The sequence below is a fragment of the Anthonomus grandis genome, chromosome 17, assembly GCF_022605725.1.
Source record: "Anthonomus grandis grandis chromosome 17, icAntGran1.3, whole genome shotgun sequence".
NCBI lineage: Eukaryota > Metazoa > Arthropoda > Insecta > Coleoptera > Curculionidae > Anthonomus > Anthonomus grandis.
The window spans coordinates 5,215,659-5,240,619 of NC_065562.1; the positions used below are offsets into that span (position 1 = coordinate 5,215,659).

Here is a 24,961-nt window from a genome sequence, read left to right on the forward strand (position 1 = left end):
AAGTCTTTTCTCTACAAATAAAATGCTAATCCTCTAATTTCAGGAGTGATGCATTTCGGCCATCGTGTTCTTGCCATCATCAGACTCTAAAATATATTACAAACAGTTCAAAAACATATACGTTAAAAATTGTAAAATACTTACAGAGTTACTTAACACATACACACACAAATTCTAAACAATAACAAATAATACTTGAATGGTACATTGCACGACATCTAGTGAAAAGTTAAAATTACAACAAAATTGGACAATCTGAGATTAGCAGATTTCTACTCAGTACTGGGAGAGAGTGGGAGATAACCAACCAGAGGACTGTAGTGTTATAGGGTGTAAATAAATAAATAAATGTGTGTTAAATATGTTAATAAGTGAAATCAAATGTTAGTGTTACTGTTAGGACTTAAGGAATTAAAGAAAGAGTTGCTCTCAAATTGAGTTTGCTCATTAATGCAAGTGTAAACCGGTGGTTTCATGGCTTTATTTATTTCCAGGATTTCCAAAAGATCCAACCTTCCACTATCCATATAAATACTTCCAATATCCACTTCCAATATCTACCATCTTTTTAATATCCCTCTTTCTCAAAAACACTTTAAAAAGGAACTCAATATAATTTTTCAAATAGCTCGGAACAATGGTTATCTTGACAAAATAATAAATTCTCTTTTTTTTAAACATCTTTACAAACATTTAAATAAGCCACATACAGGGTGTTCATTCGAAAACTTCCCACCACGGATTTATCGAAAACCACTGTTTAAAAAAAAAACGCCGAAATACGTCAAAAGGTTTGTCAAGGGGGAGAACTTTCTAACCTAAAATTACTTTACCCCCTTTCACCTTCTGCCCCCCAGGGTCATCCCCTTAAAATGTTTAAATGGCAAGGGGTATCGAGTAATAGCTTGTTTAAAAGGTCTTTCGAAGTCTTTTATTTTGACGTTTGATTTTTTTAAATCGGTCGATTCTTTTTCGACAAAATTAGAAAATTTTTTGTCTATTTTAATTTGTTCAGATAGAAAACAAAAATATAAAAAATATCAGTTTTTGCCCACAATGTTGCCCGTTTTTGGCCAAACAATGATATAGGCGATGTTCAAATTCCTGACGGACATTTTCGAAAACATGTTGTGGGATATCATGGCAGCTGTCGATGATGCGCTGACGAAGTTCATCCAAACTTTCAGGTTGGGGAGTAAACACAATAGATTTCAAATGACACCTTAGAAAAAAGCCTAACGGTGTTATATCAGGAGATCTAGCAGGCCATTCTATAGGCCCCCTTCGCCCTATCCATTTATCTGAAAACTCGTCGTCTAGCCATTGCCGAACGGGAAGAACATAGTGAGGAGGAGCGCCGCCTTGCTGGAAATATATTTCAGCCTCATCAAGTATAGGGTTTCCATCATCATCGATTTGGTTTTCAATGGATTCAGTGATAAGCGGATTGATGGTATTTTCCAACATATCCAAATAAATGTCGCCATTTAAATTTCCGTTAATAAATAATGGCCCAATCACTTTATTTCCTAAAATGCCTGCCCATACATTAATTTTTTAGGGTACTGGGTATGCCCTTCTACAAATGCATGAGGATTTTAATTGCTCCAATATCTATAGTTATGCTTATTAACAAATCCATCTAGATAAAATGTGCATTCATCGCTGAAGCAGATATTCTTTACATGAATAGTATTATCATTAATCGCTTGACTCATTTTTTCACAAAACTCAACTCGCCTATCGAAATTGTCTTCGGTTAACTCTTGCAATATTTTCATTTTAAATGGATGAAATTTATGAAGTTTGGTAACTGTGTGCACAGAGCGTAATGAAATACCAGTGGCAGCAACAATTTTGCGTAATGAAGTATTAGGATTTATTCCAAAATGACCCAAAACTTCAACTTGAGCGGCTTCATCCAAAATTCGCGTTTTTTATTTGCAACAGATCATTTCGAAATCACGTTTTTTATTTGCAACAGATCCAGTTTCAGTAAACTTAGTAACAAGGTCCAAAATATACCTATGCGAAGTTGTCTTCTCCGGATGTCTGGCGTTAAACGTGACGGCAGTTTGCCGAGCACATTGATTTTGGGCACCATAAATTAGAATAATTTCCACTCTTTCGGCTAGTGTGTAAACCATTTTGGAAGTAAAATCTTCAATTCAACAAATAAATTTTCACTATTCCAAGACTGTCACAAATGTAACTGACGGCAAAATAAATTCTTTATTTTCCTTAGCAACTATAAATAACTAAGCAGGTATAACAATAAATACAGTTCGCCCAGGATATCTGTGTTGATGAAAAAAATGCTGAAAAAAATTCCGGTTGTTATTTAGTTTTTTCCACGTATAATCTTCGGAATTGCTGTTTATGTTGGTAGTTTCCGTTTTAAATTATAAACGAATTGTAGATTTGGCAAACCCTAACGGGCAACATTTTGAACACTTATTGAAATAAAAACTGATATTTTCATGTTTTTGTTTTCTATCTGAACAAATTAATATAAACAAAGATTTTTCTAATTTTCTCGAAAACGAATCGACCGATTTAAAAAAATCAAAGACTTCGAAAGACCTTTTAAACAAGCTATTACTTGATACCCCTTACCATTTAAATCTTTTAAGGGGATGATCCTGGGGGGCAGAGGGTGAAAGGGGGTGAAGTAATTTTAGGTTAGAAAGTTGGCCCCCTTGACAAACCTTTTGACGTATTTCGGAGCTTTTTTTTTTTAAACAGTGGTTTTCGATGAATCCGTGGTGGGAAGTTTTCAACTGAACAAAACCAATGTCGTTTACAGAAGCATATCATGTTTCGGAAACATATCCCATCAAGTTGCCAAGAGTTTGTCGAGGGACTCCAATGAGCGATTGCGTGTCTGTTTCAGGACTTATAATTACGAATAATTTGTCAAAATCTCTAGTCAACACCAAAGATAAAATTCCCGTCACACACAGATCTGGTGTTTACAGACTAAAATGTTCTTATCCTGACTGCAATGTGTGCTACATCGGACAAAGCGGAAGGAGAATCGAGACGAGAGTCAAAGAGCATAGTAAACTCATTGAAAAGAATATAGACCGATTTATAACCAATACTTCTTCTCCTTTCGCCAATCATATTATTGGGACTGGACATAGGTTCCAGCCTGAGGCGGATACCGAGGTGCTCCACGTTTGTCAGAAGGGGTTAAGGTTGGATCTTTTGGAAATCCTGGAAATAAATAAAGCCATCAAATCGCCGGTTTACACTTGCATTAATGAGCAAACTCAATTTGAGAGCAACACTTTCTTTAATTCCTTAGGTCCTAACAGTAATACTAACATTTGATTTGACTTATTAACATATTTAACACACATTTATTTATTTATTTATTTACACCCTATAATACTACAGTCCGATGGTTCTCTCTCACTCGCTCCCAGTACTGAGTAGAAATCTGCTAATCTCAGATTGTCCAATTTTCTTGTAATTTTAACTGTTCACTAGATGTCGTGCAATCTACCATTCAAGTATTATTTGTTATCGTTTAGAATTTGTGTGTTAAGTAACTCTGTAAGTATTTTACAATTTTTTATGTCAGGAAAAAATATTTGTATATATTTTTGAACTGTTTGTAATATATTTTAGAGTCTGATGATGGCATGAACACCTGCCGAAATGCACTCACAAGAATCATTCCTCAAATTAGAGGATTAGCATTTTATTTGTGGAGAAAAGACTTTCCCTACTAACTTTTCAATGAACTATTTTTATTTCTAAACTTTTTTCTTATAGGTATCGGAAAACATGTGGATATACGATGATGAAAAAAAAATGATTGTGCAGAAACAGATCGAGTATGTACCCGGTTTATATAAAATTTTTGATGAAATTCTGGTCAATGCAGCCGATAATAAGCAAAGAGATAAAAAAATGGATTGTATTCGAATTGAAATAAAACCGGAGGAAAATAAAATTTCTATTTGGAATAATGGACAAGGTAAACACCCGAACATCAATAAAATATTGGCGCAATTTCGAAATTATTTTAGGTATACCGGTGGTGATGCATCAGGATGAAAAAATGTTTGTCCCTACACTTATTTTTGGTCATTTACTTACATCATCAAACTACGATGATTCAGAAGAAAAAGTAACCGGTGGCAGAAACGGTTACGGTGCCAAACTTTGCAATATATTCAGCAGTAAATTCACCGTCGAAACTGCTTCTAAACAATATAAAAATCAATTTAGGCAGAGCTGGGCAGATAATATGTCGAAGGCCTCACAGCCAATAGTAAAGGAATTCTTCGGAGAAGATTTCACTAAAATTACCTTTCAACCAGATTTGGCCAAATTTAAAATGGAAAAACTTGATGACGATATTGTTGGTAAGTAATCTTATATAGAGTGTGCCGAGAACAACGTCTATCTCTATTGAGAAACTTGTTTACAGTTCTTTTAAAAGCTGTTGCTTCGTCTAGTATTGATAACCAATGCATTTTTGCATGCGCTGGAAATAATTTTTGAAACACTTTTTCCATTCTAATTGATTTACCTCCAACACAGTGGCGGTTCGTGGGAATAGGTAGGGTAGGCCGGGCCTACCCTAAAATTTTGTGCATACAAAATACAAAAATTAAATTTTAAAAATATTTTATTTTAATTAAATATCATGTTAACAAATCAATTTATTTATTATCTTAACCTGCAAATATATTTTATTTAACGCAAAAAGCATCAAATCGCTTAAACGCACTTAAAAAACCACTAATAGGCCCGAACGAATCTGACCGACCCCATCCACAATAGGTTTGTTCTCACAGCAGTAAGAAACAAGTTTTCGACAAATTCACATGCGCAATAGAGTAAAATGCGTTCGCACAGGAACTTCTGATCGGTTTCAAATCAAAAGTTTGATGTTCTTACACAAATTTCTGATCGTCATCTGATAGTCAGACTTGTTTTCGGATTTATTTTAAGCAAAGTGTCAGAGAATTCGTGTAGCCAGTCAACGCCGATCTTCGGAATATGAACATAACCTCTAAATTGTTGTTTCTATTTTGTCGTTTTGTATAGCCCTTGATATTCGTTTTGAAAATTGTATTTTATATTTTTGGATTAGTGTAAACATAAACATTAAGGAAACAAGTGCTTTTGGATCGTCGGAAGAATCTGATCAGAATTATGTTGATTCCGACACAAACTTTTAAAGAAGATTTAATTGAAGAACGGATAAAGCCCAAAAGTCAAAACTATTTTCATGAAGCTGTCTCCCAATTTAATAGAATAGAATTTCTCGAGCATTTAGTACATTGCACAAGTAGCAAATAATCACACAATCTTAAACTCTATTAATAATATACAGCTATTTCAAGGTTGTAGTATAATTTTTGTTTTGTTTATGTTTTATTTATTTTCCCATTTCCCACTGGGATAAAAAAGTGAGGTTATTTTTCTTCTCCACTCAACCAACACCACCGAAATAAAGATCTTTATTTCGGTGGTGTTGACTCAACCCGTATTTGATGTTCGTACAGACGGTTTCAAATCGATCAGAAGTTGTAATATTTTATACATGCGCATCAAGAATGGTTTGGAAACAGTTTCAAACTTGTAAGAAATTTGCAGTGAGAACAAACCTAATATTTATATCCCTATAGAAAAATTGCGCGACGCTGGTCAACGCGTCGGAGGATGGATTTTATATGCGCGCTTACGGAAGTCATTTAGGCCCGACACGAGGTGGCCTGCGTTTGTTTTCGCGGTTGAATGTTTGTTTTTAGCGGAAAAATTTATTGATTTGTACTTGAATTTGTTCTTAATTTGCTAATTCGTAATTTGAGGGTTCGTGGTTAAATGTTTTCGTGAATTAAAAAGTTGTAGTGTTTTTAATTTAAAAGTTGTAGACATTGGTAAAGTGAAGTTGGTGAAGAACCTAATAATTAAATCCAGAAATTTGCAATGTTTTTACAAGGCTTTTGCCTATTACGTTTTTTTTTTAAATTTAACACTGGTTGTGTAATTAAGATAAAGGCGTAAGAGGCCAAAGCCTTTTATTAGGCCTTTATTTTAAATTTTTATTTAAAAATTAAAGGCTAAGTTTGAGACTTAAATATTACTTTTTTTGGAATAGTAAGATAATATAATAGACAAAAATGAGTTTATCTGAGCCTGAAGTTTTACCAAGTTGCAGTACTAGTACCAATAATGTTATGTTGGCACTTGGCAGTGGATTGGACATTATTGTTTCGTTGTTGGAATTACCATTGGCTAAAAGACCTGAGGCTAAAAGACGAAAAATTATTTTGAGTGACAGGCCTATTCCAAAACTGTGTATTGACCAAAAAGATGGGAAAAAAGTACGTGCTTTTAATATCTCTTGGTATGATGTGTATAAATGGCTGTGTGGAAGTTGTATTACAAAGAAACTGTATTGTTGGCCATGTTTGTTGCTTTCGAATAAAAAGTGTGTATGGAATTGTGAAGGATACTCCAATTTAAAAAATATATCTGCATCGCTTAAGAAACATTCAACTTGTAAAGAGCATTTAAGTAGTTCTTTGTCCTTTAAGGATGTACAAAAAAGAGAGTTTTCTGTTCGTGACTTGCTAGACGAACAGTCGAAAATTTCAAAAGTCAAGTATAATGCTGAAGTTAAAATAAACCGAGAAATTATTAAAAAATTAATTGCTTTAACTTGTACTTTAGATAAACAGGAACTGGCTTTTCGTGGCGACGATGAGTCAGATGACTCTCTAAATCCTGGAAATTTCAAAGCAATTTGGGAATTAATGTTAAATTCAAATCCAGAACTAAAAGATCACTTGCAAAAAAAGACTTATTTTATATACTCTCAAAAACGATACAAAATTAACTCGTTGACCTGATTAAAGACGAAATTTCCATTTTTATTCAAAATGTACAAAATTTTTTTTGCATGTATTGTTGATGAAACAACCGATATAACTGAAAAGGCACAGTGTTCAATTGTATGCAGGTTAGTAGATGCAAAAGGTATAGTTCAAGAATATTTCTTAGGATTCTTTGATTTAGGGGAAGATCGAAATGCTCCAGCGTTACGCGATTTACTGTGATTGGTAAATTTGACTGTAAAGCGAAACTAATTGCTCAAACCTATGATGGAGCTAGTGTTATGTCGGGCCAACTAAACGGACTACAAAAATTAGTAAAAGACTCTGCACCATTAGCTATTTTTACCCATTGTTTTGCGCATCGCCTTCATTTAGTTTTACAGCAAAGTTGCTCCAATATTACGGCAGTAAAAATATTTTTTTCGACTCTTCAAGGAATTCCGGCTTATTTTCACCATTCCTTCAAAAGATCCCATTTCTTAAATAAATTTGTCGGAAAACGAATTCCTACAAATAGCGAAGTGAGATGGAACTCGAATGCTAAAGTGTTAAATGCCGTATTACAGGAGAGAAAAAAATTAATTGAAGTATTTCAGGAGATAATGAATGGTCCAGAATCAAGTGCGAAATCAATTAGGCAGGCATATGGGTTTAAAAGAAAACTGGATGATTTGGAATTCGTATTTTTATTAAACGTTTTTAGCGACATATTTCAACAAACAGAGCTCTTATACAATGTGTTACAGAAAAAAAATAATGACATCCAGTTTTGTAACAATTCCGTTTCCAGATGTCTTGAAGTGTTAAAAAGCTGGAGAAATGACCTGACCTTTTCTAAGCATATTAACGTTGCGAGACAAATACAGAACTTACCTTAAATCGTAATGAACTTGGTGGTTTACCTAAAAATGATGGTAATCAAAGCACTTTGGATAAAGCCAAAACTAAATTTAGACGAATATTTTTTGAAATTTTGGACAATAATATAACTCAATTAGAGCAACGTTTTTCGGACTACAGCAAGTTTCAATTTCTGCAGTTGGGTGATACTAAAAAATTTTCAGAATATGGAGGAGTATTTCCGCAAAAACCATTGGACTCGTTAATAAATACTTATGGAGCACTTTTTGATAAATCATTATTTAAAACAGAACTAGAAACCATTTTCTCACCAATACACCGTGAACAATTTTACGATAAAAGTTTGTTGGGTCTAATTAAAAGTATGCATGATAACGACACAAATGAAATTCTTCCTAAAAGTTACAAGTTGTTCTGTTTACTAGCTACAATACCTGCAACCAGTACTCAGTTAAAAGGACTTTTTCTACGTTAAGGCGAATAAAAACATCTTTGCGGAACACAATGGCTCAAAATCGGCTTTCATCCTTATCTAATTTATCAATCCAAAAGGATATTCTCGCTCAATTAGTGGAAACTGGGGACACATTTTACGATAGTGTAATTGACAAATTTGCACGAAATAAAGATAGTAGAATTAACTTGCTTTATTGGTAATAAAACTCAAAACTGATAATTTGTTTGTGTTCAAAATACTTTTAAATGACTCCTTTCTGTGCCATTTTTAGTAGTTACTTGTTACTTTTATGTATGTAGGTAACAATAAATGTACATATTAAGCTTAATTACTGTCGTTTCTTTTCATAGTGTCCCCCTTTTTAGTTCTCCAGTTCTCCCAAATTTTTTAAATTTGATAGAAAAAAAAATGTTTTTTTTTTTTTTTTTTTGGAAAAAATTCTTAGAGTTAATGTTTTAAATGTATAATTACTTGACAACACCGGCCTATTATATGATTCTTTGGGCTTCATCGTGAGTGGGCACTCCTGCTATGGCCTACCCAAAATTTTACCCCACGAGCCGCCACTGCTCCAACATTCGCCATCTGTATAGATGTTGATGTGCCCTGTGGTGATTCTGGCAATGATAGGGTATAAATAGTACTGAATCAAAAAACAGAAATTGATACCACATTTTGTACTATTGGTGGTATAAGAACTAGGATTAGTGATCTTTGTAAAGCAATTTTGTGTTCTGGCTATGATGTTTTGGTGTTTGTTGAAAGTTGGCTCTTAGAGGAGTATTCTGATGCTGAGTTAGGAGTGTACTCTTTCAATTTGTTGTATTATGATAGATCAAGCATTACAAGCAACAAGACTCATGGAGGTGGAATTTTAATTTATGTCAAAGACTTTGATCTTGTTAGAAAGCTGGCATATGATTTTGTTGAACATTTATTTTTATTATGTAAATTAGGTGGTAGTAGTTTTGTAGTTGGTGGGGTATATATTCCACCAAATTCAGAGGCCAGTTTATATGAAGGGCACTGCCACTCAGTCAACCTCCTTAGGCAGGAATATTTAGGTACTGATTTTTAAATTTTTGGCGATTTAAATTTACCTGAAGCCAGCTGAAGGAATGGTGACTGAAAGGTAGTTGTTTCTTGCCCTTTGAATTGACATGATAATATTAGGTCAATTTTTCTCATACCTGAATTTTTATCAACAGATAACAATTCCTAACAATAGACTGGTCTTTTTAGATCTGATTTTTTCTAATAAATCTAATTTTTTAGTTAATGAGGCTACTGAATAGTCAAAGTCAAAATATACTTTATTTGCTAAGTTTACAAACTTGTGCTAAAAGCTTCCTAATCCTAGAATTTATAATTATAGTATTTATTTGGTTATACAGCATAAAAAACAGAATACAGAATCGATTCTGATTGTACATAGAAGCATATTTTATATAATCAAAGAAAAAAACAAAAAAGAAGAAAAGAAAAGGCAAGATCCAACATAAAACAAGAATAATAAAAAAAAATCTGATCAACAGTTATATAATTAATTTTAAATATTAAAATAAGTCGTTAAAATACTCTTCAATGCTGCAGTAAGCTTTTGGTAATATTAATTTCTTTAGTTCTCTCCTAAACTTTTTAAGGCCTAATCGAAAAAGGAACATGATTAAATATTTTACGACTAATAAATATAAGAGAGTTTCTTATAAGTGAGGAATTAGAAGGATTAGAAGAGATAAGTTGGCCCCTTGACGAGTATTATGACTGGTGCAGGATGGTGGACTTACGGACTTATGTATGAGTGTTGCAGTTTCCAATATAAAGAGTGAGAAAACTGTTCAAATTCTTTCAGATACAAAAAGAGGTTTACAAGAGACTCTCAGACTAACACCACACAGATACCTTAATTCTTTTTTCTGAATAGTAAAAATTATGTTGTGTCTGCAAAACAATCAGAAGAAAGTTTAGCAGCGAGGCCCAAAACGTGGTTGTCAAACCTTAAACTCTCATCAATGAAGAGAGAAATCGAGAGATCGAAAACGATCGAAACGGTGGCAGATGCCACCAAGTAGATACAGGATGGAAAAAGAATGATTGGTTGATAGCATTCCGATTAAGATACTGCAATGGATCGCCGTCACTGGAAACTGCTTCCAGTAACTTCTCAGCAATATTAGAAAAATAGTAATTGAAATCATCGGGCCCCAAGTCCGATTTAACCAACCGCCGACAAGAAGACTGCCTACATTCGTTAATGATTAACCAACTTTCCTTCTGTCTGTTACCGGACGAGTCTAAGCGCTCATTGTAATACAGTTCCTTTCTGACTTTTATCAGACGCCTATAAATTTTCCGATAATCCTGAAAATAAGACCTGATGAATTGATTGTCAATAGATTTGCGAAGAATTACTAAGCATCGCAAATTTTGGGCAGATGTTTTTAGTCCCGCGGTGATCCATGGTTTTCGTCTCTTGGATTTAAGTCTAACCAAGGGAAAGCAGATATTTATTTTATCACGTTATGTATAATGAAAGGAAGAAAATGGTTGTGGAGCAGCCCGAATTATATTATAGTTAACATACGAAATGGATTGAGAAAATAAATTCAAATTATTCCCACTAAACACTCTCCCAATGCGGCGGCCAGATTTGTTTTTAAAGTCACCTGGGAATTGGACATACACCCCCTCGTGATCGTGATATATACAAATAACGTACATATTAAACAATTTATAAAAACACACCGAACACCAAAAAACCCGTTCAACTGAGGCATCACCAAACTTATCAACAGTACAGAAAAAGTTTTGAAAATGTCTCCTAATTAGAACAGCAGTCCCTCCATGCAGAGAGTTTTGTCTATAATAAACTGACAGTGGTACATACTCATCAATACAAAAACATTCATTAGGTCTAAGCCAATGTTCTGTTAATATAACAATGTCAGGAAAATTAAAATTAGCAAGCAGAAGTTGAAGCTCATCCATCTTATTCCGAAGGGATTGAATATTTAATAAAAATGCACTACAATGCTTTAATATTGATATTGCAGTTGAATGAAAGGGAGCTTCAACCTCTACGGTCTCATCTATAAAAAAGAGTCAGAACCAGTCACACGCTCAGATGCAGTTCCCACGCTTTCGACGAAATTAGGTGATCTATTTAGTTTTAGATGCTTAGAATTATGCAGTGGGTTTAGAAAATATTTTTTTATGTGGCCATGTAATATACAAGCCAAATCAGCAAAATGATTAGCATAATTGCATTCAAGTATTCGACTTAGGTCAATGTTGTTTTTATGGAAAGCTTTATATAATGACAGATTGCTATTATATACAACACTGCAACTTGGTCCAAAACAAGGGCTTGTTATAACGAGGAAAGTATTCTGAGGATTCTGCTGTATAGTGTTGATAGGGAAAGCATTAAATTTGTTGATTTTTACTATGACTTTAAAATGGCCGATTATAATGGTATCAATAATTATCGAGGTGCAGTTAACTGGAATGCTTTATTGGTGTCAAATGATTATAATGACATAGTCTCTAAATTTTATCATACACATTTCGAACCAACTAGGAACCTAATATATAATCGTTTCTTTTCCCTGCCTTTTCGTGGCACTAATTATGCATTTCACTCTCCAACTGAGAGGACTTTAAGATTGTTAACTCAGGTGAAATGGACATTTTAGGCATTACCTTGTCTCAGTTTAGGCATCAAATTAGGGAAATTATTTGATTCTTTATGTAATTTTTTATTTTTCAGTATGGAGGGTATTTTAATCTTAATTATTTGTGGTATTAGCTTTCAGTCATTGTTCTATTTTTATATTGATTTATGGGTTATCGTTAAGTTATCAGAGCCAATTCAGTATCAATGACAATTAAATGTTTAATTTGGTTGTTAATTCTGTTAGAATTTAATAGTTCATTATTGTGGTTAGGTTTTACCTTAATTATTATGTAGTATTATTCTTTTTTGTAATGACGTTGGTCCTGTATATGAATAAATAAATGTTATTGTAACAGCTTTTGATGCTCGGCAATTGTATTTCTTGAGCATTTCTTAACATTTGACATACAAATCTTTTTGGCTTTTGTTGAATAAGCAAGATTCAACATGAACAATTTTTTTCATAGCTATATGTTCATGCAATATCTTATGCTTGTTGTATCTCCAAGGATGCCTCCTCAATCTCCTTATAACTCTCCTGACGATCTTTTCCCGAAAAGGTAATTTAACTATAGAGATGACTTGATCGAACACACACTCTATGTATATCTATGTGGGTCTTGATACACTTTATACAGGGTGCTTAATTCATATTGTGAAAACTTCAGGATGGCAATTTTATTTGCAGATTTTTTTTCGTAACATTCCATTTAAATTTATTATTTTATTTCTTAAAGAAATTTTGGGATACAACATAATTTTGTCATTTAAAATCTAATGCATTAATTATTTTAAATCCAAATATCTTAAAAACGGTAGCTCCTAGTAGTAGTTTTACCGAGACAAGTTTTTTACGTGAGAAAGATAGAAAAATATATTTTTTTTATATAAGATTCAATTCAAGCTGGAAAAAAAGAGTTATCATACAACAAAATATCAAATTCAAATTTCGCATGTCATAAATATCAATTTTGATTCAAATATCAGCATAATTACTAAAATTATTTCGAAGCAACAACTTAAAAGAAAAACCTTTAACATCCTGTATTACTTCCTGACATAAAATTTATAGGATATTTTTTTAATTTTTAAATAAGGTAATCCGTTCTGGTTTTTTTCGCAATATGATTGAAATACCCTGTAAATTCCTCTGTGCGTGTATGCCTTTATAGACTAATCTCTTGTTAATCTATCATAGAAATATATTTTATATTATCTATTTGTATATTTTATGCATGCAACTTTGTTCTTTAAATCAATATTTTTCCAATATTGATTGTTAACGTTTTTTCATTAAATTTTAGCTTTAATGAAAAGAAGAGCCTATGACATTGCAGCTTCAACCCGCGGTGTAAAAGTATTTTTGAATTCAGAACGACTGCCAATAAAATCATTTAAAGATTATGTGGACCTATTTGTAAGGAATAAAGATGCGGAAAATGATAATAACCTTAAAGTTGTTTACGAACAGCCTAATGAACGGTAAGACTTGTTAAAATATTAGTATAATATACATTTAAATTTAATATATTTCGTTACATTTACAGATTTTTTCCTATGCAGAGGTTTTTATTATTACATTTTTGTTTGATTTCTTAAATAAGAGAATTTACTTTGGCAATATTAATTTGGTATTATTTGATAAATAGTAATTCAGGGTGATGATAGGAGAAGGCAACTTACAAAAATGGAATTGGACGTAGTTATGCATAACGCGATTAAGCGCCAGAATAACAATTGTGGGAAGACACAATTAAGTTTCAAATGCCCTTAAAAATCGATAAATTCTAATAAAGATCTAATTTTTGCAAGCTATATCCAAGACACTTTTTCAAATTATACAGGGTGTCCAGGAATGGATTTCCTTTTTTGAAGGCTAACCAAATTTTTTTTTCAGTTTTAAAAAGAATTTATTAAGGTAGGACTACACACAATATATGCGGATTTCATGTTTTAAAAATTATATTGTCGAGGTGCCTTCCATTTCGGTCAAAAAAAAACACTCTTGTAGTGCCGCCTTTATGTGGTCGAAAACTGCTAAACACATCTCGGGTGGTATTCCATTAATTTCTTCCCGTATTTTTTGTTTTAACTCTTGCAAGGTGGCAGGTCTATCAACATAAACTTTACTTTTGAGGAATCCCCACAAAAAAAAGTCCAGTGGGGTGAGGTCGGGAGACCTAGCCGGCCAGTTTAGATCTCCAAAACGGGAAATCATCTTTTCCGGAAATAATCCTCTAACGACTTCCATAGACGCTCGGGCTGTGTGTGCGGTAGCCCCGTCCTGTTGAAACCAGGTATCCTGATTAAAGCCATCAAAATCTTGTAGCTGAGGTGTCAAATAATCCCGAAGCATCGCACAATAACGAGCACTATTAACAGTAAGGGCTGCGCCGCGTCCGTTTTCAAAAAAATACGGACCGATAATTCCCGAGGACGACATAGCACACCACACAGTTACCTTTGGTAATTTAGGGGCATTTGCATTTACAGCTGACGATGTTTCTCTAAACCTTCGCACCCAGGATTTCACCAAATTTTTGCTCGGAGCGTCCTCCACACGCCTAATATTGAAGTGAGCACAAAATCTTCGTCTTGCAACTATGTAAGAATCATTACTCTTGAAGTATGCCTCAATAATGAACGCGCGATGCACACCTGACCAACGCTCCATTTTGACTAAATAATCCGCATCGATCCACTATCGAACGCCGCTAACGCGGCTCCGCTATATTACACGGTTGCCAACTTGTTCAAGTTTTAAAAGGGAAATCCATTCTTGGACACCTTGTACTATGTAAGCTTTTAGCAAAAAATAATAAATTTTAGAAGTTATGATAAAAAATGTCACCTAGTCTGGTTATGCTTTTTTACTTATAGGTTTTTTATTTTACAAAATTGAACCACACGGCAAACTTGTCGCATAGCGCGTTTATGCAATGCCATGTATTTTCTTTTTAGACTGTATATTTCGACTAACAGCCATATTTTTCATTAAGGTAGTTTACGAATAGCTGCAAATTTTATGCCATTATTTAAAACCGTCACAGATCTTTTAGAAAATTCTGTAAAAGCACTTTTTATTTTAAAGTAAAAGAAACAACAAAATTACAGTAAAACTAAATTACTTTATTTACTAACATAATAAGCTAAGCAAATTACAACTGCATAGCTATAGCATACCTTGAAAAACTTTAAATAAAACTCGAGTTTCTTTGTAACAACTAACGATTACCTGAAAAATTCTATTACTGCCCCATTTCATAGTAGCACTAGATAGTTTGGTATCTACTTACCTCTAAATTTATTTCATATGCGCGATTTAGTAAAATAGCAGTCCGTTTCAGCATTTTTTGAAATTTGAATTAAATCACTCAAGGAACGTCAGTTGATATTTCCTAGCTAAGTTCGCATCTGCGCGAAAAATGATCAAAATTTGACAAATATCACGTGATATATTACAGTAGAACCTCGATTATCCGGGCCAGCCGGGACCGAGCCTTCGCCGGATAATCGAAAACACGGATAATCCAAAGACTCATTTTTATTTTTTTAATACATAATTTATTTAAACAAATACATGTGCCAGACGAAAAGAAACAACGTGATAAAACATAATGCAACAAAAAAAAATGTTTTATTACCTATTTAGACATAATGTATTTGCTGTGTATAAACGTATACATACATTATAAAAAATATTATGTAGGTTATATTATATTACATATTATATGTATATACATACATATGTACATATATAAAAAATCACTAATTTTTGTTTGTTTTTGAGCCTCGTAACTTCTACACCCTATAATTTCCTTCATTTTTCTAAGCTGAAGTACATGAATGTCATCAGTTACAGGCTGTTCTTCAAAATATTGAATAAGTATGTTTACTGCATCCCTTGCTTCTCGATGACTCGTCATAATGACGCAATCATTTTCATCAGAACTCTCATTCTCATCACTACTTTTGTCAGAACTTTCTGCAGAGCTCTTGTTATGTAGATAATCGTCATCTATGATCTGATACCCTGTTTCTTGGTGATCACATTCTATCCATTCTTGTATTTCTTTGTTGTCTATTTCTTCTAAACCTTTGATTTGTGAGGCAATAGTTGCTATATTTCCGACGGACAGCTCACCTTCATTTAAGTGATTTTCATCTTCAGAACCTTCTTCATGTTCTAAAGTCATTATTTTATAAAATGATTTTTTAATGTGATCCACTTTCACATCACTCCAAGCACGAGCTACAGCATAAATTGCTTCTTTCAAATTTAGACGTTTCCAAAATCCCACAATGTCATCTTCTCCCAACAGTTGCAGCATGAGGTCTTTTCTGTAAAGTCTCTTCATGGTCTCTATAACACCTTGGTCCATTGGCTGGGCAATAGATGTTACATTCGGAGGAAAATATGCTACGAATATGTTCCCATCTGTTGACTTTAGTTGCTCTACATCAGGATGCGATGGCGCATTATCCAGTAACAGTACAGCCTTTGGTGGAAGATTATTTTCTTTGAGATAAGCTCTAACTTGAGGTATAAATTTTTCGAAAAACCACTTTTTAAAAATTACTCGATCCATCCAAGCTGCCTTTTGATTATAATAATCCACAGGCAATCTTTTTATATTTTTAAAAGCTCTAGGATTTTTGGATTTTCCAATGACGGCTAACCTAAGCTTATGGGTTCCTGAGGCATTAGCACAGCATAAAACTGTTAAACGGTCTTTGCTTACTTTGAAAAAAACGTAAAAAAATATGTATGTAACGCTAACCTGGTGCACTAGTTTCTGAGGCTACAACAAGTGTCCTTCTCGGCATTGCTTTCCAATAGAGTCCAGTTTCATCTCCGTTGTACACCTGCTCAGGTTTTAGGTCATGCTCTATTATGAGATTTTCTAAATCATAGCAAAATTCTACCATAGCTACATCATTAGCACTTAATTTCTCCCCTTGAACAGCTAATTCTCGTATTCCATGACGTTTTTTAAATCTGTAAAGCCAACCAGAAGATGCCGAGAAGTTGCCTTTAATTTTCAACTGCTTGTGAAACTTTTCAGCTTGCCTAGTACACATAGGTCCTGATATGGGAACCCCCACTGATCTTTTCTGCAAGAACCACTTGGTCATAGCATCATCAAGTTTACCCTTTTAGAGATTTCCTGTCAGAAATAGCTTTTGCACTATCCGCTTTTGCTACAAAGCTCTGTAACTGGGATTTTTTCTTCACAATGTCACGAACCGTTTGTTTTCCAATATTATATGTTTTAGCCAAAATAGCAACACTTATGTTATTTTCAGATTGTTTAAAAATTTCCATTTTTTGCTCAATAGTTAGAACATTGCGTTTACGCTTTTCATTAGCACCCTTATGCTGCATTTTGTGCGCCTGTTTACGTTTAACTAATAAGCGATGAGCCGGTCGCCGGTCGCCAATACTCGCCAGTTGGCGAAAATAACAGGTAAAAACATAAACGAAGGATTCCCCGAAAGAAACTTGGGGATTCCCCGAGACGAGCGTTTGCACGGTTTCAGCATTCAGGCGGCGCCGGCGCTGTCAATCTCGAGCCGTCAGCCACGGATAATCCGCGCACGGATGATCAATTTAAAATGCCGCACGGAGAATCCGCCGCCCGGATAACGCGCGCACGGATAATCGGGGTTCTACTGTACCTATTTTTCGGTACCACATCACGTGACCGAACTTAACTGCTATTTGCAATACTAAGCCAAGCGCCCAGTATCATGGCTTTTAATTGACGTATGCAATTTCGTGGCATTTAGTCGTTTTATGCAACATTCAAGTAGTGTTATAAACCGTTTGGCGCTTAGTTTAATTTAAAATATATCCTTACAGATTTCTAACGCTCGAGATTTTTTTCGTAGATAAATATGGTATTTGGCCGTCACATGACACAATAATACCAAAAAAACGACATTGACGCTTGGTCGCGTTATGTCCAATTAAAAGAATTGGAAAAAGTCATTCTTCGTAAATAATCCCCTATTTTTTAAATTTTACCGTATTTAGGATTAAGATAAGATAAGTTTGTATAATAGTCCTGCTAATTTGTAGTTTTCGAACTATTTGACAATTTATATTAAAATTTTAAAAATCCTTGCGTTATCCTTTGCGTATTAAAATTTTAAAAGTCCTGCGACGGAGGTCATGATTACATTTGACAATGCTTAGAAACAGCAAATACAGTGTAATCCGCATATAATGGACTTACAAGGACTGATATATCTGGGCTCATTATATCTGAGTGTTCATATTCCATTTTTTGCATCACCCTAAAATTCCAATTTTTTTTTATCGGCAAAAATTTATTAGAAACTTATTATGTAGGGTTGAGGGAAACTAAAGTTCAATTTTACAACTTTAATCTATAAAAACAAAGTGAAGGAAGTTAATGCTGCTTGTTACAAAGGATCAACGAGATACATGTTCTAAACGATCTATCCGATTAATGTCAAAAGTACGGCCTGACCACCGTCGGTCGCGAGTCGTCTCTACGTGTGACGGAGAGAAAATATAATCCTATACTGTCTATAAGCGTGTCTCTGTATTTAAAAGCAATAGCGTAACAAAGATTACATCATTAAAATATAATACAAAACTTGACATATTAATTGATTAGATTCAATTAAGAAAACAACTAAAATGCTTGTAAAAAATTAATTACTCCTAAGAATTTTTTTGTAAATCAATTTGTGAATGGTCGCTGGTTCAATTGTGGCTAATTTAATCCCAAATTAGCGCATCCACCTTCGATATATTGCTGGTTCTGATTACTATTAAGTTTTTCCTTATACAAATGCCCCAAACTCTCAAATCTTATTTTTTCCCAATGAAGGACCAATAAAACACTTTTTCACTTAAAATGTTTACTATATATATTTAAGGATACTAGATATTTAAGGAAATAACGGAGATCGAGAGTCAACCGATTTCAGTCAGAATAAAAAATAAGAACGAGAGACGTAACCAATATTATGAAAGGCGAAGAGCAGCTGACTTCTATTTTACCCCTCTTAATAGCCAAAAATAATCCCAAACACGTTTAATAATCGTATGATGGCTTCCAAGAAGTATAATGAATTATGTTTTTATTATGTTTGTTGTAAAGTTGGCCTATAAAAAATTGTCTTAGTGGTCGGCTATTAGCCGGCTGTTAAATTGGAAATTCAAACAATTTGATAATTTTTTGTATTTAAAAATAATTCGATATTAAAGAGAAATTTTAAGAGTAATAAAGTTTTTTTTACAAGCATTTTATCGGTTTTCTTAATTAAAGCTAATCAATAAAATATCTATCTTGAGTACTTTTAAAATTATAGGCAGTCATAGAAAACCGAAAAAAATTGACACCCTCTGTTGATCTTTTTAGTACTGTGGTTAAACATTTTTGAATTTCTTAACATTTTTTTCTTAATGTAATGGTGAATAACCCTTCGATAAATTACAAAATTAAATTCAAACACAATTGTTCACATTTTAAAGAAATTATCATATTTTTCCTTGAAGACCTTCAAATTTTATCAGGGTAGTGTGCTTCCAACAGGCTCGTGTTTAATGTAAGAAAGACGTCTATTATGGGGTTCAAGTGCGATGTTCAGGGTCTGATGTTTGACGAAAATTCCCTCTTGCAGAATAAAGAGTGCTGCAATTTCCTAGGAATTACCCCATTGATGGTCGCCTTCGGTTTGAAGATCATATTTTACATTTAGCTGGGAAATTATCTTCTGGATGTTTTGCAGTAAGAATGGCTAAACAAGAGCTGGGAGGGGTGGTTGCACTTTCAGTGTACTTTTCACTTATTGAATCTCATATTCGGTATGGCTTGCCTTTTTGGGGTTTAACCAATAAGGGGCTACTTAACATTGTCTTTGTCATTCAAAAAAAAACAGATAGATACATGTGTTCTGCTAAGTTAAGAGATTCTTGCAAACCCCTCTTCATTTCTGAAAAAATCCTAACTCTTTTTTCACTCTTTATCTTAGAAACAGCTGCTCTTATTCACAAAATTCCCAAACTACCCTCTGACACTGGCCATTTGACTCGTCGTGTAAATGATGTTCCCCTACCTATTCCTACGTCTTCCCTTACTAAAAACTCATTAATTTACATAAGTAAAAAAATGTACAATCATGTTCCTCTATGTGTTAGACATATATCGGATGTTAAGAAATTTAAAAGAGAATTAAAAGCACTTTTATTGGCTAAGGCATATTATAACCTGGATGACTTTTTTAATGATATGTTTTAACCTTGGACATGTTCGAAAGTTTTTTCCTTTTCCTTTTTCTTCTCTAGTTTTGTCAGCAAGTTTACCTTTATTTAGTAATTGATTGTTTTATTTAGTTATCTTTAATTCAAGTATGTTCAAAGAGTTTTGTCTCTTGTGTTTAATTTTGTTCATTGTTTTGTCAATTTTTGAAATTTTTGTTTTGTTTTGTTTTTTTAGCTTGTAGGCTGCTTGTACACAAGATTATTCTTACGTAATAGATCACATTTTCTTTCTTTTTTTCAACTTGCGTTGAAAATTGTCTTTTAACCATCATTTCAAAAGTTCTATTAAAGGCGTATCTAATCTAGATTTCAAAATGGTAACATACTTGCTAGTTGATCTGTTCAGCGGCTGCCTGGATTTTTCGGTGCAGTTTAGCTATGTATTCTAGTATAGGATTGTTGTAGACTTTGTCTTTTATTTCTGTCCAATAAAAGAAATCCAAAAGATTTAAATCGGCTGAACGTGGCGGCCACGCCATTGTTCCATCCCACCCTATCCACCTGTTCGGGTATTCTCTATCGAGAAATTCCCTTACTGGACGACCATAGTGGGCTGGGCAGCCGTCTTGTTGAAACGACATGTTTAGGTAAATATTAGGTGGCACATCTTCTAGTAAGTCTGGTAAATGATTTTCCAAAAAATCTAGGTAAACTTCAGCATTAAAATTTTCCGGCAACTCGAATGATCCAATAGCTCTACCATTAAGTATTCCTGTCTACATATTTACTTTAAACTGATATTGTGACCGGTCCTCTCGGTGTAAATGTGGATTTTCCATATACCATAGAATTCTTTCCAAGAATCGCGGATCTTCTCTATGTCTTTGGAACATTGTTTGACAAAATTCAAGTCTTGCCAGGTAGTCTCGAGGTAATAAACTTTGTATTTATTGTACGTGGTACGGATGTAACTGTTCGTTTTTCAATATTCAAGGTGCCGAACTTTTAGATACTTCTGTCCTTGTTTCTATTCCACGTACTGAGGTACTCGGATCACGTGCAACTTCTTGTAAGACTTCGGCCTCGTAGGGCAAGCGCGGTCCACCCATTTGATTTGGGAATCGGCCCTCTAAAAGTAATCCATGGAGATTTAGAAATACTCTGTAATCTGGATAATGCTCTTTATTAACGCTGGGTACCTTTGACGATACAGTCTAACGGCAGCATTAGCTTTGCATAGACATTCTATATAGAAGAGATGCATGTTAGCATATTCGCGCGCAGTATAACGATCTGGCATGGTTTCGTTTACTAACTAAACAATCACTCGGTTATCGACAGTCCAGAAAAGAGTCACAATCCAAATCAAGTCCAATAAATTAAACCAAATTAAAACGAAACACGAATACAGAAAGATGCGTAGTACACAGAGGATAGCAAAGTACTACAGTAGCAAAGGTCTTAATTAATGACCTAAGATGCGTCACTACCTGCCTTACTTAACTAACTCCTGTTCAGAAATCCCTACAGGGTATTTCTGAACAGGAGTTACGGGGAACAATAATTAATAAAAAGTGAGAAATTAAAATTAAGAAAAGAGTACACTAATCCAATTTAAAATGTCGTATCAGGAATGGAAGTAGACCATTTTAAACATTAGTTGCGATTTAAGTAAAGTTTTATTTAATTTTGACTGTATAATTATTAACTTAGCTTAGAGTAAGACATACATTTGACTATGTACTTAATTAAAATACACCCCTATTAAACCAATAATCTAGCAAGTATCTTACCATTTTGAAATCTAGATTAGATCTAGCAAGTGATTTCAAAAATTGACTACGCCAATTTTTGAAATCACTTGCCAAACAGTGAAGTAAGGTTTTTTCCCAGGACAGTTAGTTAAAGTTGAAAAATGATGGTCAAAAGACACAATTTTCAACACAAATTGAGCAAAAATCTGATAATTTCTTAAAAATGTGAACAATTGAATTTAGTGTTGTATTTTATTCAGGGTTACATTAAAAAAATTGTTACGAAATTTAAAAGTTTGTAACCACAGTACTAAAACAGGTGGTGCCAATTTTTTTCGGTTTTTTATGAATGCTTTTATTTTTAATAGTACTTAAGATAGATTTTTTTAAATATTTTTTTTTTGAATCCTGAGCACCTGGTCTATTGCCTGTTTTCGGCTTATCGTTGATTTTCGGGACACCCTATATTAAAGATGGGTTGCTAAATAGCAGCCTGCTATTTTTGTAGCAACTAAAATTGCATACGGAACGGCTATTGACGCGAGTGTCACGATAGCTGGGAAATGGAATAGCAATAGCACGGCACGACTGGCCGACTGCGACGCGAAGTGCGATTCGATGAGTGTAACACAAACGGGAAACGGAGAACATTGAAAATGTATTATGATTATGAAAGTAGCGGATAGAGATGGGTTATGGCGTGACTGGAAATACGGAAATATTTTAATATTTTGTTTCCGTGTAATATTTTTATTGTCATCCATTAAATTTAATATTAAATAAAACTACTAATTGGAAAAAAAAATAATTTTAAAAAACAAAATTACATTCTTAATAAAAAGCTGTTTCGAAAAAATCATATATTCTATGGAATAGAAATAACTTGTTTATTATTAATTTATAAATATTTATTAAAGAAAAACTTGAAACTTAGCTATTGAACAAGAGTATATAAAACTGTAACATATAGTAAGTATAACAGTCAGGGAAAAGCGTTAAAAGAAGTGAAAAATAGAAAAAAAATCTAAAAAAGTCTGAAATAATAAACGTAATAAAAACTCAAAGTAACTTTTGATTAACATTTAAAAACATATTTTTTTTTACTTTCTCTAACTTAATGCGACTTCTCCGCTCCGAAATAATAAGACCAGTCTTTGAAAACATGCGTTCACATGCAACTGAAGTTGAAACTGTTCCAAACTTGCATCGGACGACATGGCTTAAATTTGGAAAAACCGCACCATTGTTAGCCCACCACTTCAAAGGATCCTCGTTCCTTGGGATAATTTCTTCCTCCAAGTAACGGTTTACTTCAACTATAGCACGTGCCTGCGGACTTTGATTGACTTTAGGATGAGATGACACCGACTTATTAAACTGCTTCCAAAGGTCAAATAGTGGCTTTTCTGACGTCGCATTACCGGCACCAACCTCTAAACCTGCTTCTCCAGTCGTTTCGCACCTTGCTCTTATATTTTGAGCTACTAAACCAGTTACATATTCCTTCGCCTTATCTGAAACGACAGGATTACTAAAACCAATATTCTTAAACCTTGGATCCAGAAATGTTGACACAATTAGGGTCTTACTGGACTCTAAATCTCCAAGCCGCGATGTTATATTTTGTATAAGATTTTTTATAAAATTTTGGCTAACTTCGGTAGTAAACTGATCGCTATTCAACATCTCAATACAAACATTTTTCAACCCATTTGTCATGATTATAACTAAAGATAATGTGACGTATTTTTCCCCAGACATTAACTCAGTTACATCAAAAAATGGTTTTAATATAATTACTAATTCCTTCATAAATGTCCACTCCTCTGTGGGAATGACTGGCAGAGAAACTGAATCCATTAATGCTAGAGTTGTTCGTATTGCTTCTTCTGGCTCCACAAATCTTTCTAGCATTAGATATGTGGAGTTCCATCTTGTTGCTACGTCCTTTTTGAGCTTTTTTGGTTCTTTGCCATGTTGTCGTTGAACATTATCGAATTTATGTTTGGCGTTCGCACTTTGCTTAAAATGTGTCACAATTTTACTAATTTTGCTTAAGGTCCTTTCCTGATATAACTTTAGAGCATCGGCTACTATTAAATTTAAGGTATGCGCATAGCAACCAAAATGCCTCCATTTTAAGTCCACAGTAATCGCTTTCTTTATATTTGCAGCGTTATCTGAAATACACAGCAAGATGGACTTTTCAGGTATATTCCAAGAAGAAACAACATTTAAAAGATTATCTGCTAAATTCCTACTGCTGTGCCCTCCCTCATACCCAACGCAATCCAAAAGAACAGATTTGACATTAAATTCAGGATCTATGAAATGTCCTGTAACTGCCATTACACTATCTGTATTTCGAGATGTCCAGCAGTCTGTTGTAATTGTCATAGATGTGACTTCTCTTAAAACATCCGAAACTTTGTTCTGCACTTCTTCAAATCCTCCTGGAAGAAGAGCATTACTTAAAGTTTTTCTAGTACGCAGGCAATTTATACCTAGGGTTTAGAGCTGAAATAAAAGCTTTAAAACCGGAGTCTTCAACCACGGAAAATGGCTGAAAACCTTTTATAACAAGATTCAATAGAAGCTCGTCCAATTTTTTTTGTTGGGACATTGTAATACTCTTATGAGTATATTCAGGCATCAACTGTTGCTGCATCTTTTTAGCTTCAGATCGAGCCGAGGGAATTATATTTGATGAACTTCCTTTAGAAGTCGATGGCGAGGTCGATGGCATCACACTTGTATTAGAACTACAGGGTTCACTAACAGTAGAAGTTCCACCTTTTCTAGTGTTCTGAACACGTTCAAATTGATGCAGTCTTACAGAAGGATGTTTTCTGCTAAGATGTATTTTAAGGTTCGTTACAGACGTTTTATATGAAAAAACTGACTTACATATATTACACTTGGCTTTGCTTTTATCTTCATCTGAGACTGAGAAGAAGTTCCAAATATCTGATTTCTTATTCATGTTGTTAGTTGAATAAAAGAACCTAAATAAATATACAAATAAATAACAACTTCAAAACAATTCAATGCAATATACCTTTTTAAATTCTAATCTTCGAACAAGCAAACACAGCACACTAACTTTGAATT

The 24,961-nt window shown here is 33.7% G+C and overlaps 1 protein-coding gene across 3 annotated transcripts in view; it reads left to right on the forward strand.

Annotated features, from left to right (window-relative positions):
• LOC126746342 (DNA topoisomerase 2) overlaps positions 1 to 24,961 on the forward strand; it is a 229,390-nt gene that overhangs the window by 16,224 nt on the left and 188,205 nt on the right. For all 3 annotated transcript variants that reach the window (XM_050454561.1, XM_050454562.1, XM_050454563.1), the window contains exons 3-5: positions 3,784 to 3,988; positions 4,041 to 4,379; positions 13,162 to 13,339. In XM_050454561.1, coding sequence (XP_050310518.1) covers positions 3,784 to 3,988; positions 4,041 to 4,379; positions 13,162 to 13,339 — 722 coding nt within the window. The remainder of the gene's footprint in view (positions 1 to 3,783; positions 3,989 to 4,040; positions 4,380 to 13,161; positions 13,340 to 24,961) is intronic.